The 17,637-nt window shown below is 35.3% G+C and overlaps 2 protein-coding genes across 2 annotated transcripts in view; one reads left to right on the top strand and one right to left on the bottom strand.

The window, feature by feature from the left end:
• Positions 1-5,245: 5,245 nt before the first annotated feature.
• On the bottom strand, positions 5,246-7,060 carry LOC107185621 (SCAN domain-containing protein 3-like). Its single transcript, XM_015573347.1, has 3 exons — positions 6,907-7,060; positions 5,764-6,788; positions 5,246-5,704 (listed from the first exon to the last, which is right to left on the bottom strand). The coding sequence occupies exons 1-3, from the start codon at positions 7,058-7,060 to the stop codon at positions 5,246-5,248; spliced, it is 1,638 nt and encodes a 545-aa protein (XP_015428833.1).
• A 2,009-nt stretch (positions 7,061-9,069) lies between these two features.
• The window catches only part of LOC107185620 (long-chain fatty acid transport protein 4-like), a gene marked incomplete at its 5' end in the record, with an annotated part of 31,278 nt that continues 22,710 nt past the window's right edge, over positions 9,070-17,637 (top strand). The window contains 3 exons of the mRNA XM_015573345.1: positions 9,070-9,201; positions 12,563-12,764; positions 12,831-13,128. Coding sequence (XP_015428831.1) covers positions 9,070-9,201; positions 12,563-12,764; positions 12,831-13,128 — 632 coding nt within the window. The remainder of the gene's footprint in view (positions 9,202-12,562; positions 12,765-12,830; positions 13,129-17,637) is intronic.

Below are 17,637 nucleotides of genomic sequence, written 5' to 3'. Positions count from 1 at the left end.
ATATAACCATAATACCAACTTTCGATTAGATGCAACAGCCATTACTTTTCCATACAGTTAATGTATTATACATACGTATTATATACTCGATATCTGCAAATAATATAAATTGTTTATATTTGTTTCCGAATTAGCTTGCAAATTAATTTTAATTGAAAATACTCTGTTTGTTGTAGTTAGCTGTATTCTCTTAAACTATAGAACAGTTTGTATGAATCATTCTAGAAACGTTCCTAGATATTTCATCTGTAATTTATTATGGATGCATGAAAGACGAAAAAAGTCAATAATTAAAAATTTGTAACATTTTGATCTGCGTACAAATGTTAAATTGCATAAGTAATTGACATTATGAGATATCTTACTTTGTGTTTGTAATATCGCTAAATAATAGTTTTCAATTCAAAGCACTTTTGCAAATAGCAAAATCTATAAATATTGCGTAAACATTGTGGCGTTGAAAACAGTACAGTTTTCAAATGCATAACGGTATGTGTTTCTTCGCGGCAACTAGGGCATATTAACTGGTTTTACTGTAGATCCTCTTTCTTATGAACTTTCTTGGTGACCGCAATTACGGTGGTATTCTGCTGATCTCGGTTGCTATTCGATGCAAGGAAATCTTGGCCCGATACACATTTATTAATATTGCATTACATAAAAAAAAATGGAAACAGTTTCCAGGACGATTTGAAAAAAAAATCATATGCCAAATGGAAATGTTTTACGAAGCTAAAGGTTATACCAATTTCTTCAGAAATGACTTTTCTTACTCAATATTTTTTCATTGTTACATCAGCGTAATGTATCCAGAGATGGTTATAAGTAGAGATCATGGTTTCGAACGTGTATTAAAGATACAAGTGTGCACGTGTACTTAATATATATATGTGTTTTAGTCCGGGTAGATTTTAATACACGTCTATACGGGTACTGAAATACACGGGTAGGAGCCAATACACGTCAAATTTTCGTCCAACTTTTCACATATAAAAAATTTGTAGTTCACAGCTGGAGTAGTGAAAATATAATGCTAAAGAAAAATGATTGTTTTTAGTTATGAAAAACTTCAGCTGCGTATGTACTCTATAGAACTCAGAAGTTTGTCTCCTGGAAGGAATGCGGGTCTAATTGGTTGGAACAGCCGACCGCTGCCCTTTTCTTACTTGAAGCGACCTTACGTCGCACAAATTTTCTCTACTGGCAGAAAACAGCTCATCTACTATTCCGGTATGTAACAAGGAAAGTGGACTGAACACATCAGAGTTCTTTACACGAACGTTCTTTCGTCGATGATTCCGTGTTACATGCCGGTGTGCACGCAAAAGTGTTGGTGTGAATGTAATTTTTACATCGAGGCAAATGTAAATTCTACACACGCAAGAGTGCAAACTAGAGTGTTTCGTTTTTTCGTCGACGTTTGAGCGTTCGTATAATGCCAGTTATTGGTCGACGGGAGTGTCACAGGCGGATTTACGCAGCTGAACGGAGTGACTCTCCATGCCCGTGTACCGCCCTGAGGGCAAACTTCTGAGCCCTGCACAGTAGGTACCCTCACGAGTAAACCGACCTTGCGTTAGGGGAAAAAGGAGCGTAGGAGAAGGACTTCCTCTCACTTGGTAAATTTATTTCAAGTACTGAAATAAATATTAAACTGAATGTTAATATCGCATAAATTTCAGTAATTTCCGAAACCAAGTGATAGGAGGCCTGTCCCGTACGCCACTTTTTCCCCTAACGGAAGCCGCATTTAGTCGTAAGGGTACATAGTATACATGGACAGTATAAAAACGGTTTTCTTGTTTATGGTTTTGCAGTTTAAAACTATGTACAATGGAACTCGTCTTCTGCGATAATCCACCGAATAGCCTAATTTTTCTTGAGGGAAATTCAAATTACCCTTATGTAACAGTTGCTCTAATGATGTTACTCAAGCAATACAAGTAGTGGAAATTTAAAATGTTTTCCAAAACTTGTATTTTTTTCATGCAACAGACAATAATTATTCTCAAAAATTTCTGACCTTAATATTTCGACGGTTTCTCGTTTTGTACAAAGTCTCTTTGATACGTTTCAACACCTTTATAAGAGTGCTACTTAAATGAATATTATTAAGTTTTTCTTGGATACAAATCTAATGGATTCAGCTTTTTATTAATATAAATATATTAGGCTCCCGTTTCAAGCAAATTATATTGTATGTATTTAATCACCACTTTGATCGTGGGTATGGTATTATTGATTTGTTACTATAATTTCATATCAACTCATACTTTGGAAATAATACGATCTATGTCAGAATGGTAATACTGTATCGTTATCAATACTTATTAAAGTTGACGTAGTGAATGAAAGGCACACAAAATACTACTCATATTTGGAAGCTCGAAAGTACTCGACGAATATTTAAAATTGATGCTTTCAAACACAATGTCTATTATTACAAGATTTTCTTGGAAAACAGTTTCCGTTGAGAATAGGCGGGTCCCCCACTATTTTTAGACTCGATTTTCGGGATATAAAAAGAGACGCGTATAGCTCATCCGCGGATCATACTCATATCAGAAGTCCAGCTAGTGAGATCGGGTATTAAAGTCTTTGTTAAGCATTTCTAAAAATAAGCTAAACTCTGCATAACAAATCCCCGCATTTCTCAGTGCGTGAAAACCGAGAACGTTGAAATTAGCTTCCGCGACTACACTTTACAGTACCATTTGTAAAACTTTTACTTTATTGAATATACTTTTATACGTTCATATATTTATAATTCAGTGTTGTTTATTTCAACTCCAGAATGACATCTAAATTCCCAGCTAGAAGCGAACTCACAAAGGCACACTTTTACCGCTCGATGTGTACCGAATTCTTAAAAGTTACGAGGCCCATACTAACAATCCCAGTGGCTCCCTGAGATGAAATAGGCTCCGGTTTGTCCACGAAAATCTTTCCTAGTGGCTCCCTGAGATGAAACAGGCTCGAGTTCGTCCACGACAACCTATCCCAGTGGCTCTCTGTGATGAAATAGGTTCCGGTTTGTCCACGAAAATCTTTCCTAGTGGCTCCCTGTGATGAAATGGGCACAGGTTCGTCCACGTAACAAACTCTAAAAAACCAAACTCGCCATTTTCTCGGCTTTCGCAGCCGCTTAGCCCTGGCTCATAACAGTATAAAGGACATAATTGATTTATGAAGTAATAATTGAAAGAATAAAGTCGGGTTCGTGACACTGGCCATTGAAGTATTAATTACCTTCTTCAGTTTATAAAACTATGTCATGTAGTGTAAAATAGGTGTATTGATTAACCTTATACTGTTGATGAGCATCGTACGGGAACAAGTTAATGATACTATAGTCTTTATCGGATAAACACCATTGTCCTATTTTAAATAATTGAGAGGCCTGTATCTCGTAAAGGAGTAAAGAATGCCATATATTCTGCATTAGTATCATCGTATCTTTTAATAAGAAGAAGAGATAAAAGTACCTTTTTAGTAAGTATAAGGTTTTCTATTCATGGTATACAATATGTAAACTGTAATAACAAATTATTGATATTATGTTTTGTTTATTGAATTGTACCATTACTATTTTATTTACATTTCTCATCATTCTAAAGTATGATAAACAAATTTTAACCAACACACTGCTCACTTAATTACTTTTAATAATTAGTATGCCCTGACTCTTTTATACTTCTAAGGCAACCAATTTTATGATTCTGAATTGAATTTTACTCAGGCAACAAGAATTTTACCTGCACAAAAGTGTAGATAACAAAATCATTTAAAAATATTTATTCAATATACTTTATTTATTTATGTAGTATATTTTATTTTATTTATGTACTACTACAGAAATTTTAAATTGATTTTAAAGATGAACATTTGCTATTGCACGTGGAACAAAATAATCTAATGAAAGCCGAGTATTGATTAAACTATCCCGTGATATACCGATTCATTAATACTGAAATCTACCGTCGTTGGAATCAGAATACTCAAGTGAGTGAGGTCATGATCTGTTCACGCAATCAATGACTTTCGGTTTTTACAGTTTTGATTAACAAATCAACAGAAAGAAAAACATGAGTTATAGACTTGATTGCACCATATAACAGTGCATTTATTATTATTTACTATCGTAAAAATTTGTCGACTACTTTTATAAACTAATGTTGCTTAACTGATGGGTATTATGATTTAAATCAAAATCTTATTAACGAAAAACTACTATATAAATAGAGATACTTTATGAAAATATATCTCTATGTATTTATCATTTAATTTTATTGTTATATTGATACAATTTGTAACTGTATCTCTACCTTATATGTAGTTCTCAAGAAAATGAAATATTAAGCAATACGTGAATAATAGAATCTCTATATCAAAAACTTAAAAACACGAGTTGTTTTCAATTTTTATGTTATGTCAACATAATTTATAAATGTTTTAATTAGTATTAATGTATAAAATGTTGTAATTAGTATTAGTAGTATATACTTGCGACATAAAGAACGAGGTTAAGTCTAAAGAGCCGTCTACACTTAGGACATTTGTCAGCGGAGATGGGTCCCCGGACGGTAGGCGGGGTCTCTACAGACCTCGGTAGAGTGACCGCAGAGTGTCTCTGGATACTTTTTCCTTGTTTTTTAGTCATTAATAACTAATCTTGTGTTTGGTGGGATATTGAGTGCATGATTAACCCTGGATGGTGACTTGGCTATCGCGTCTGTTCATTGCATTCCGTTTCTACTTATTTATTATAAATGTAATGTACAATGAGGTGCAAACTCGGCTTCCGCTAGAGGAAAAAGTGACGTAAGAGAAATGCCTCCTACCACTTGATAAATTTATTTCAAGTACTGAAATAAATGTTAAATTGAATGTTAATTTGACATAAATGTCAATAATTCCCGAGACCAAGTGATAGAAGGCCCTTCTTCTACATTACTGTTCCGTCCCACGTCTGGGACAAAGTGCATGTTATTCAAGTCATATCCTCTACAACAGTGCTCCCGAACCTTTTTCTCGCCGGGGACCGGTCAACGTTTGATAATTTTACCGCGGCCCGCTGAGGGGGGGACGTTGATTGTTTATATTTTAGATTGTTTTGATTTAATAATTTTAATTTAATTGTATTTAAACATGCCTTCAAAATAAAATACAGTTACACCAAAAAATGAATATAAAGTGATTTAACATTTTAACTCATTAGAACGCTAAATCAATGAGAACCCTGAGCTTATTTCTTTGCAGCGAGACGGTTCCATCTGGGAGTAATAGGAGACAATGACACCCAAAGTGTGTTGCTTATGTCCAGTTTATTCCGTTGTTTTGTTTTGGTTGCTGTCACTGCAGAAAACCCCGCTTCACACAGATAGGTTGTCGGAAATGGCAATAGGGAGTTAAGTGCTGTGGTGGCAATCTCAGGATATTCCGCCATGAATTTAATCCAGAACACCGGCAGAGTTGTTGTCTCGAACGTAGTTTTAAGGCCGCCGTCATTTGCAATCTCCAGCAGTTGATCTTCTTCTTGCACAGACATACTAGATTCGTCTGATTTGTTGACGAATGGGTCGCGGATCCATTCCTTACCAGTTCGTGGGTCTTTTGTGGTTGGGAAGTAGCGCTCGAACTCTTTTAAAAGCAGACAGGTGATCGTGCACCAACTGGGAGAATGAATGTTCAGGCTCAGTCTCGCCTAAAATCCCCGCTAATGTCTGAAACATGTGTAAAATGTTTGGCATTAAATGCAGCTACTTTGTCTGCCAACTTGAAAACAGTTGTCATTTTCCCCTGAAGGCACAGATTGAGTTCATTGAGCAGGCTGAATATGTCACACAGGTAAGCCAGTTTTGCGACCCATCCCTTGTCACTGAAATGTGCTGCCAGCGGTGACTTCTTTTCTGAGAGAAATCTTTGCAATGGCTCTCGTAATTCAAATACTCTGATTAGCGATTTTCCTCTGGATAACCATCTTATTTTTGTGTATAAGAGTGGGCATCTGTACTCTGCGTCCATCTCCTCACAAAGCTGCTCAAACAGGCGCGAGTTAAGGGTGTGTGCTTTGATGTGGTTAATAACTTTAACGACATCAATCAATACGCTGTTAAATTCCGGTGACATTTTTCGGCTCGCCAGCATTTCCCTGTGAATGAGACAATGCGTAGATTCACTCTCAGGTGCAACCTCCTTAATCCGAGCAGTTAAACCAGACAGTCGTCCGGTCATGGCAGCAGCTCCGTCTGTGCATATGCCGACACAAAAGGACCATTTTAGTTGTTCTGATATATAACCATCCAGTGACTTGAACAGTTCTGCTCTTGTGGTGTGGGTTGGCAAAGATAGTGCACATAACAAATCCTCATGCACATCCTCCTGATATAGATATCGCACATAAACAAGTAGTATTGCCTTGTTGTCGATATCTGTAGATTCATCAACCTGGAGTGCGTACCACGGTGATGTATTAATCCTCTCCAACAATTGTGTCTCAATGTCTTCGGCTATTTCCTCAATGCGCCTAGTCACAGTGCTAGCCGACAAAGGCACATGTGCTATCTTTTCCACAGCAGCCTCTCCTAGAAGTTCACGGCAAATGTCTTTAGTGGAGGGCAAGATCAATTCTTCACCGACAGTGAATGGCTTTTTAGCCTTAGCAATACGGTTAGCCACCAAATATGATGCTCTCAGTGCATTCTCCTTTATTGATGTGGTGGCCCTCATAAATTTCTTCTCTCCTTCTTGTTCCCGTTTTTTTCTTTTAAAATACTCCAGGGGCTTGTCTTTTAATCCAGGGGTGCTTGGCGTTCAAGTGGCGAAGCAGTTTTGAAGGTTTCATTGTCTCATTAGAGAGCTGGTCGCCGCAAACTATGCAGAGCGGTTTTGGTGTGTGGGAATCACCTGTCCCGATAAATCTATATTTCAAGTAGGACTCATGGTATTGTCTGTTAAAAGTTACATGTTTCTTTGATGTTGAAGGCTTTTCTTCTGTCTCTTCACTGGGCCTTTTCTTTTTCCCAAGGAAACTTTCTAACGACGTCTGTTTCGTACTCATTTTTGCTAATTTGTGGGTTAAATTTGAGCAAACACAATATACACGTACACCAAGCACTGTTAAACATGAGAAGGTACCGGTGAACAGAGAGAAGAGCGATAGACACCTTCTCTTTACCAAAGCTACAACCAGTGGTGCCAGAATCGTGGTACTGTTTACCCCCACTCTTTTCTAAATATAGCTCACCGTCTCTCGAACGACCAGCGCACACGGACAGAGCTGGGATATGCTTGTGTATGCCAGCACGGTGGACGTAAAGTAGGGGTAGCCGGGACGTCATAGTGGGAGACGATGGTACGTCGGAGTGGGAGAGTGGTGGAGGTAAACAGTACCACGATTCTGGCATCACTGGCTACAACGCTACTGCCGCTTGCAGCCGCTCAGCTCCAGACGTCACCTAAAACCGCCCCGATATCACGATATTTTGCGCATGCGCGGTATTGGTGCGGCTTTAGTTGATGTCTCTCAGCTCCCGGTTAACCTCTCGTCCATGGAAAGTCGCACAAACCCGAGAAAAATACACCATAGTAAATAAAATGGAAATAATTTAATGTTCTTTGGGCGGCCTGATACCATTTGATCCACGGACCGGTACCGGTCCGCGGCCTGGGGGTTGGGGACCACTGCTGTACAACATAACCGAAATTTAACAAAATCGGAGTTCAGGCCCGCCGTTCCAGATAATTACCCTGAATCCTGAAGTATGTTTGTGCAATAATACTTTCTATAAAAAAATAGAGTCCAATTATTTTCCAATTATGAATAGCGCACCAAATCATAACACATTGTCGATGGAGATTATTATTTTCTCAGATCTACTGCGGATTATTTGTTGCCCACATTCTTGAATTTCGGTTAGAAATCATTCCGTTCGTTTAAAAAATGTATTCATAGATAATCATTAGATGACGAATAAAATTTGGATCATCAGCAATTCTGTTGGATACCCATGAAGTAAATTCTATGTGAGGTTCAAAATCTCGCGGAAAAAGTTTGAAAGGTTTTAATTTCTTTTTTCTCAAGATTTTATAATTTATATCGTAAGACAATTCGAAACAATGGCCACACATATTTTTTTCTCTCGAGCGTGAGGGCTGGTCACGGGAACACCGAAGCACACTACCGCGACCAGCCCCGCCCTAGCCCCCCCCCCACCACTTAAATGAGGGCGGGCCTTTTCTGTGGGGGGGGGGTGCTCCGCCCCTGGGACGGCTGGTTTGCCGCCCCGGCTAAACTTCCGAAAACCCCCATGCTCTGAATTGGATGAAATTTTCAGAATAGGTTGTTTTTTGACAAAAATGATGATTGCGAGAAAGATTTTTGGCGACTCGAAAAAAAGTTTTTACCATTTGATTATCATTCCCTACCTTACCGACATAATTTATAATAATGAGCGAACCTTTTAAAATAAATAATCACCGTGCTTAGGCATACTTCGGACAGTGTAGAAAGTCGTCCGTTGTTTTGGGGAGGTGCTGCCGCCCCTCCACCAAACCCCCTTCCCGCCAATTGAACTAGCCCAAATCTACTCCGATCACTCTTTCTCCCAGATAGCACATGAAGCTTTGAAGACGGCATAAAGACGCCTTAGACCTAAAATAGCCATAAAATAGGCGTCTTTAAGGCGTCATGTGTTATCTGGGTATAGATTCACACGTTTCCCTAGTTGATTTTTTATTCTAATATAATTTCACAGAATGACTATAAATGTAATTATTGTATACATGTACATATGTATTACATTATCACATGAACACAATATGAATTTCATTTGGTATTCTTTTATTTTTTCTGCAGTACACATTTTTCTCGATTTTCTGTTGCGTGCAAGATGTATCCACAATATAGTGTTAAGAAGCTTTCGAAATGTGCCACATGATAGCAGCAATGTAGAGCTATTGATTATGACATGTTCTCGCATGTGATTGCAAAATACAATTGCTTTGTTTTGAAGAGCATTATTTATCAAATAAGTACACTATCCGATAGTTTAATGGAGCTGCTAACGTTTTGCGTATCCGGGAAGTGAATTACACGCATGTTTGACATACAAGACAACAACGCGACTAAAAAGAGTTCTACAAAAATGTGTTTTAGCACCATACCTAACCGTTAATCGGAGTCGTAAATACTTTTTCGGGGTAAGTAAGGCTTGTTGTGCTATGTTCCGACATGAGATTGGAGTTTTCAACTGATTAGAATGAAATTATCGCAAAGTATTTAAATTAAAGATAACTTTTCACTGCCGTGAAGTTTGACATATTGTTTTTGACAATTAAATGATGAAAATAATCAGATTTTGATAATATGATAACGATTGATCAGACTGAATCCTCAGAAAATAAGTTGAAAAAAGTACATATTTCGATTAATAAAATTGGTAATTTACGGTATGGAAATTTAAGCTTAAGAATAAGATTGTATAAGAAATACCTTAAAATAATATTCTAATAAATATGTAAATAAATCATTATAATGTTTTATTATTTATAATACAATATATGCATGTATAACCAGAGAAAAAAATATATAAATAAAAGAATAACATTATACTATTGTGTAAATATAGCATATTGAAAACAAATCCTTATTTTCTTATTGCGTGTAAGTATATCTTTATTAAATACATAATACAAAACTTAGTGTTAACATAGAAAATGCTTCCTTACTAAAGTCCTGAAAAACAACACATTTGAAATATAATTATATTAATAACTTTTTAATTTATAAAGATGACATTAATTGAATAAAAGTCAAATTTATTTAAGCTTAGAATACATGATAGACAAAGAGATATAAAATTGCATAATACTTTGCACTATGTATATTGATTGATGGCATATAATCAGAAGTATAACGATAATTATCTGATTGATTTAAAATAAGTCAGTATATATAACTTATATTTTACTTAAGTAAACAAATTCATTACAGTTATAAGATGATGACATGTAAAGGTAGATTAATGGTGTTGATGACAAGTAAGTAATGTTACCTATTACTTTAATGTTGTCTATGGTGTAGTATTTACCATGTTAGCTTGTCACTGTTGTATATATCGTCTCGTGCTTCTCCAGCATTATTAGGCAAAGGTAATACTCTGTAGTGTACCTATGTGTATATTATACCTAAATATACGTATACGTATTTAGATCATACATTTATATGAGGATCACTTATAATGGTCAAGGTATATACGAGCTAGTGGATAATTGTTCAAACAGTATATAAGTGGAAGTACACTTGTACTGTATCTAATCTAAATAGTTAATGCTCTTAAATATTAGTATTTGGAATAAATAGTATTAATATGCACTTACATTTGAATTTACTACTTTTTTAATTTGATGAAACATACAGGTGATGTTAGAATTGATAAAATTGGTAAAACTACTTAGGTAAATAAGAAGAGGCATTCAAGAGCTATTTCAATCTGGTTCACGTTATAAAATGAGTGATTAAAAAAAATTAATTTAATATATGTGTACATATGTATATGTATATGTGATTTGATAGGAAAGATCTATTACCGATTATCGGTAACGGTGTTACTGTACACTGTTTTATGAATGCGTCGCTTCGATCTCTTTAAAATGAGAACGCACAACTACAAATAATTACTAAATAAACACTGTAGCCTTCAACTGCTTTTGTGTAAAATATTACAGAAATAAAGTGCACAATACTTATCATACATATTTAATTGTATACTTTGATCGTAAAAAAAGATATTTTATACAAATTGACATATCTGAATACGTTTTACAAGAGGTACATTGATTCAAAAAGGACACAAGATACTAAAATATAAAGAAACAAAATATAAACATATAAAATTCATCAAATTTTATTCGGCAAATTATACGAATTTAATATAATTGAGATGAAATAAATCAATGGAAACCAAAATTATATCGGTGTATCGTGCATCTCACGAGGGAAACTCAAAGAGAAAGTAGAAAGTACAGACTGCTAGTTGACTTGAGGAGCAATATATAGAATGGAGGTCCATAGTTGAAGTAACGTATTTATGTTTCTGTAAAAAGATTTCAATAATAAAAATTGTGTTATAGAAAAATATCCCATTGAAAGAGAATTTGTTCACAAAATTAATAAGTACAAGTTATTAACAGTCTCATATCGGTTTTAATAGGCAGTTTAGCATTTACATAATCTACAGGTTCAACATGTATGTACTTCATTCTTTTAGGCGATTATAGAGAACTATCTAAAGTTGTTTACCAACACGTACTTGTTAGCCCTATATTGCGTAACATGCACGTACTATTTTTTGAATAAATAACACGTTTATAGTAACAAATTAATAATTAGAGTATTGTATACACGACGTATCAATTGACGTGATCATATAAGGTATTATCATTGTATCTAGTAATACTGTAAAATGTCTAAACATACAATTATACAGTTGAAGATGGTAAACATTACGATTAACACGTTCAATGCGGACAAATTATTACAAATCGATCCCTGGTGATGTAAATTTTTTCAATATTTTTGGCTTAGTTTTACTTTAAAACAATAGGAAATTCAATATTTAATGCTTAAATTATTAATCTATTCAAAAATATTTAAAGAAAACGTTGCCGATACATGTATTGAGTTCGTCATGGAGAAAGTGTGAATTGTCCCTATTACGCGTATGTACCGACTATGTCATTCAAAAGTACCTTTTCCTCGATATATACATATCGCATCCCTGCAAGAAGAGTGTCACAAGTCGAAAACAAGTAATTTTTCAGGAAAGCGAAAAGAAACTGATTAATTCACGCAGCAGTGCATTATATTCAACAAAGTGATACTGGCACCATGTCGCTTGAAGTATTGGAATTTAACTTGTAACATTTTTCTGGACGGTGGCACTACGCATTGGAAGATATTTTATGCGATAAAATGAAAACTAATCATTTTTAGCTTGCACCACTTTTCTTGTGGGGGTACGATATTTATGTCGACCCCGCACTGAACATGTGTACAAAATATCACATGGAAAAACTACAGAATCACATAATTGAAATGATAATATACCTCATAAACTAGTATGTCTAACATACACCGTTTGAACTTTTAAGTAATCAGACACCTACTTCCATAGGTTGATCTATCGGTTAAGGTATCCAGTACCGCAAGATGCGTTACGCGTTATATAACAGACATTCAGTCTGAATATTGGAATTAACAACTAAATACGCATTATTAGATGGATCATTTGTTTCGTTGCCTCTTGAACTATTCACAAACTCTTTACATTCCACCCTAGTTCCTCCAAGCAGTGCATTGCACGGTTAGTTAGCAAAACCGAGTCTCGAGAGTAGTACGAAGACTCGCGAGAGAAAGAAAGCATCGTGAAACATTTGATTCCGGATTTAGCAGTCTCCTTTCGCTGGATACGCGGATGCACTCAATATGAACTACGCGCCACACGATACCATGCTCCAACATACATAATCACGTAGGCCGTTGTTTGGCCGATTGTTGCAGGACGTAGAAAAGGGCGAGCTCCATACCGACGTCGTAGGACTCTCATCGTCGATCTGTTCGCGGCCGACGTCTTCGTCGCGTACGTCGACGTCGGCCGAGAGCAGGGTCGAGCTTGAGGATAAACTAAGAGTCAAGCCGAATGCGACGAGCGTCGAGGTGGAAGTGGAAGTGGAAGTTGTCCCGAACAATGAACCGGCGATAGGTACGTCGAACGTAGAGGACGAACGGGAGACGGAGCACGGTTGGACGAACGTTGTCTTGTGTGCAGGAGCGGGGACAGAAGCGACAACAACGACAACGGCCAAGAAGACGAGGACGCGAACGGGAACGGGAACAGGAATGAGTGAGCCTAGCCGGTGGAAGGCAGTCGGCCGCTTGCTTCGCCGCTTGGCGCTCATTATGTTTCTGCTAGCGGGTTTGGTTGCCTGTCTGGCTCTACTGGCCATGTACGCGGGCCTAATTTCCCTCGTGCAGCTGCTTGTGGTTGTTCTCGTCGCGTATTTAGTCTCTGGAGGACGTTTTCGATGGTTCTACGTTGCCCTTAAAACCTTACCCAGAGACGCCAAGTGAGTAACAATTTTCCCATGTTCTTTTTCCTAATAAACAACAATAATAACACTTGTTAAAGTTTGACTGTCTAGTTCTTGTAAATCTAGGTTCTCACTGTCGCTGCATCTATGGTATTTTTTCAATACTTCGGCTATGTTTGCTAATCGGTTTAACAGTTACTTGGTACTCATAGGTCGAATAACCATCGTCAAATGTGTATCTCTGTGGTGAACGATGGAGTACGGTACTCAAACTTCTGTCCGTTTTTATTGTCGTTAAGGGAAAATCGGGTAATTTCTTGCTGAATTATTTTATGTATCGATCTTCTTATTAATCACTTATTACATTACTTGTATTATGTTAGGTGAATCTATGAAATATTTGGCCAGTATAGTTCGTATTTTATGGGAGTTGTAGATTCGAATGTGTAAAGTACGAGAGTGGTCAAAACAGTCAAATAATAATTAAGATGTCAGAGTAGTGACAGTAGAGGTGACAAGGAATATCATTTAAAAACATTATAAACTCTTAAATATCCTTTAAAATATTTGGATTCTATATTAATTTGTAGAAGCAATCATATCTTGGAAAGTAAAAAAATTGTGCTAATTTTACTTTAGTGGGTACGTTTCCATGTTATTGTATACACTTAGAATACTACATTTAAATGTATTTAAAAATAGAAAAATCACTATGAATCGTGCAAGATCCGGTTCCCGTCACACGTGTAATGTCCCGTCACACTCGAAACATGTCTATCCGTTTAGAGGTAATGTTTGTCGTTTTCCTTACTCCGAAATAATTGTTCGGCTTTCATAAATGTAAAATGCCCGGAAGTATACTAATGCGAAGTGCTAATTTTTCTAGATTACTAAAAATCTTCTACAATTCGTGGGAACGAATGTAACAACGTTCCAAATTTATTTTTGCGTTTAATTCTACGTTTACTTTCGATTTATACTTCTAATTTAGTAGTGAATAGAAATTATTCAGCACATCTACTTGTCACGAAAACATTATGTATATAAGCACATGATACGGTTCCCCCAATTTAGCGAACCAGTCATCAAAGTATAACTATTACGTTTCACTGTTAGAAAATCGATTTTCATAACTAGCACATTTAGCTATTACGAACGTTGTACAATAATGACGTTTAAATGATCGTGAAGTATGTATTCAAATAGGAAGCTTTTAATGCGCGTGATAATAGATGCAACATGATAAACATCGGTCTATAGAGTTGCTACTCGTTAACGATTACGAAAAGTTCACAGTTGACTTTTATGAATTTACAAATGCTCGTGTTGATATTTTATATAAGGTGTTTTATAGTACATGGCTATGATGTCAAAAATGGACAAAAACTGATAAAACGAACAATTATACAAATCATAGTTTATAGTAGAAAAATTTTAAATTACAGTCGTTCTTTTATTTTAAGTTCCGTGGTCAGAAACCAGAGTTTGTCACTGTACTTGTAATGTAGAAATCTAGCAGATCGTTTTTGATTTTTGTTTGTAAATAAATAAAAATTTAAATACGAATAGGTTTGGCAATGTTTAATAGTATTCGAAACGTTTTGTTAGAATGATATACAGAGGTTATACAGCGTTATAGTGATTCTTATGGTCAAGGCCGTGTGCTTTCGAATTCCGAGCGGGAAGAATCACTAGAGCACTGCATGTTAGTAATTCAATTTATTACGAAAATAAGTGAAATACCAAACCACCGTATCTAGGGCCGAATTTACTAAGGCAATTTTGTCCACATGCTATGAAGCATGTTGTATAAATATGTTAATATTAACCTCTAACTTATTTCCTGCTTTTCTTTCCTGGTATTTCGGACTTATTCCATTTTTTTGGTAATACTCTTTCACATTTTAAGTATTCTGCTCGCACTCAGTTATAAAACATTGTTTATCATGTACTGTTAATTTTTCATGAATTACAAAAACAGTTTTCTTGTTTGCCACCTGAAAATATGCTCAGTCATTCCGAGTAATAATTGCTGAGAGGTTTTTACATTTCCACGTATGTTAATAATATAATAAAAACGCGATCCATTCCTTTGTTCAATTGTTTGTCATTGTGAGTTACATTAACGCTGAAGATAATTAATGAAATTAAGTTTGGTGTTCCAATAAAATTGCAGATAATCTGAAGTCAGTTTAAGGAAATAATATAAAATCTTGATGTTAACACATGGCCATGTTTAATTTTGTTTCTATTATAGCTTTTTTATTTTGTATAGTTTTTACATTAGAACGAATCGCTGTAACTGATTTTATTTACTTGTTTATACTCATTATTTCACGGTTCATATCGAACTTTTGTAGTAAAAATATAGTGTAGTATCTTAATTTTTTTATAAGTATAAATACATTTGTTTATGTTGTGTAATAAATTAAATATATATACAGTCATAATTTGCATTTGCACTTTTGTAGCGTTTATTTAGCTTGCTTGAGTCACATTTTCCCTATGTTGTTTTCCATTGTTTTTGGAATTTTGCACTACATACTGTGTTGTTTTTCTTTGAATATTCCACAAACCTCTTTAACATACTGTTGCCAACATTTATAAAAGTATTTTCGAAAAATTATTTACAGTACGTTCTTTTCGGGGACGGGCATTGAATATCTATTCATTGATGTGCTTTGGAGTACCGTCGAACAGTCGCAGTTTTGCAAGATTATGTTACAATAAATGGATAATAAAATCTCTTTTAGCCGTATCTTCCACTACTTTTATTTTATCGAATTATTTTACCGATTTTAGCATGGAAAAATTCACGTTTGTCTTAATAATTCAGTATGACACAAAAATTTTCGAAAATGGAAAGTTACGAACTCTGGTTCGAAAAGTATTTTCATTGAGATCTAGGCAGCACAGGATCAGAGATTTTGTAAAGGTATAAAGTTTGTGGCAATCAACGCCTAGAAAATACGCAGTGTTGACAATTTATTGTTCGTAGAAATATGTTTATTAAACATCAAGATGGCACGAATGAACGATGAACAGGATTTTTTCAATTCGGCATAAAACTCGTAGATAACGTTTAGAATATATTGGATGTTCAAAGTTTTAAGGACATGCTTTTCTTTCTGTAAAACGATTTTATATTAGCACCTTAATGTGTAATTTATAATTTTTTTCAATAGATTTACTGGGTCATTCCAAGCAAAGTGGTCCAATATCGTTGCTCGACAATTTTTTAAAAATCTAAATTTTTCTGTATTTTTACATTTTGTTTGTTTGCACGTCAGAACCGTATTTGTGTTGTGCGGAAGGTCATTTCTTGTGGTTTGGCGGGTTCGCGGAAATTAAAATATCTTAGTGTCTAATAATCCAAGCAACATGGGACAAGAAGCATGTTTTTCAGAAATGAACGAGCTACAATTATTGTTGTATACATTTTTATCCTAAAACTAACTCTACTAGCCAAAGTTGAAATTTTTGGTAAGAAGGGGTAAAGTCTCAAACTTAATTCTGGTTGACTTAATCCCTATTTTTTTTATAATTTCTCAAATATTCCGATTTCTGTGATTTTTGCAAATTTTGGAGCTAATTATCTAATGTTTCCAAACATCACGGAAATCGGAATATTTGAGAAATTATAGAAAAAATAGGGATTAAGTCTCACACTTGAAACTTATCATCCAACTAAATTGGCATGTGCTCTACCAAGAAAAACCAGAATTAAGTTTGAGAGTTTACCCCTTCTTACCGAAAATTTCAAATTTTGGCTAGTAGAGTTAGGTTTAGGATAAAAATGTATACAACAACAATTGTAGCTCGTTCATTTCTGAAAAACATGCTTCTTGTCCCATGTTGCTGTGATTATTAGACACTGAGATATTCTAATTTCTGCGAACCCCCCAAAACCACAAGAAATGACCTTCCGCACAACACAAATACGGTTCTGACGTGCAAACAAAAAATCGTTAGGATAAACGGACGCTTGTTTTTAAGTGTAAACATATGAGGGTAAACATACACAAAAAATTATATTTAAAAAAAATGGTCGAGCAACGACATTAGACCACTTCGCTTGGAATAACCCTACTTAATTTTAAGAATGTAAGAGATCTATCGTTCTTCTCTACTACTATCCTGAATTATCTTTAATACAAAAGGTTAGAGGATAACAAAAGGAAAGACACAGTACACAAGTATAATACACTCACTGGAGTACGTAATAGCTTCTATAAAGTTATAATTTTGCGAGCTTCGGTATTGCGATCGACTTCGATCTTGGTTGCGTAATTAACTCTTATGTAGACAACCGGGTACCCGGGTACCCATTATTAAATTTCCTTTCATAATTTTTTATGTTCTTGTCTAAAACAGCACTTGGTATGTTACTGGAAGAGGAAATTAACAGTTTCGGAAACGTATAAAAGTAAAATTATCTATGTTTATCTAATCTGTCAGAACAAAAGTATTCCGATTGCTCAATAACCGTGAATATTTTGATTGCTTACACAAGGATTAATTTGCGTTACTACATATTTTTAGAGA

The sequence above is a fragment of the Dufourea novaeangliae genome, unplaced genomic scaffold (assembly GCF_001272555.1).
Source record: "Dufourea novaeangliae isolate 0120121106 unplaced genomic scaffold, ASM127255v1 scaffold63, whole genome shotgun sequence".
Lineage (NCBI taxonomy): Eukaryota > Metazoa > Arthropoda > Insecta > Hymenoptera > Halictidae > Dufourea > Dufourea novaeangliae.
Note: the sequence above shows the minus strand (reverse complement) of the source record. Positions and strands in the feature narration are given on the sequence as shown.

What these genes read in the sequence shown, in the direction of transcription:
- LOC107185621 (XM_015573347.1), bottom strand. Translation starts at nt 7,060, where the DNA reads ATGAGTACGAAACAGACGTCGTTAGAAAGTTTCCTTGGGAAAAAGAAA. An exon ending in ATATAGATTTATCGGGACAG is followed by an intron (nt 6,789 to 6,906) that starts GTGATTCCCACA and finishes CTGGATTAAAAG; the next exon opens with ACAAGCCCCTGGAGTATTTT. An exon ending in TTTTCAAGTTGGCAGACAAA is followed by an intron (nt 5,705 to 5,763) that starts GTAGCTGCATTT and finishes CGGGGATTTTAG; the next exon opens with GCGAGACTGAGCCTGAACAT.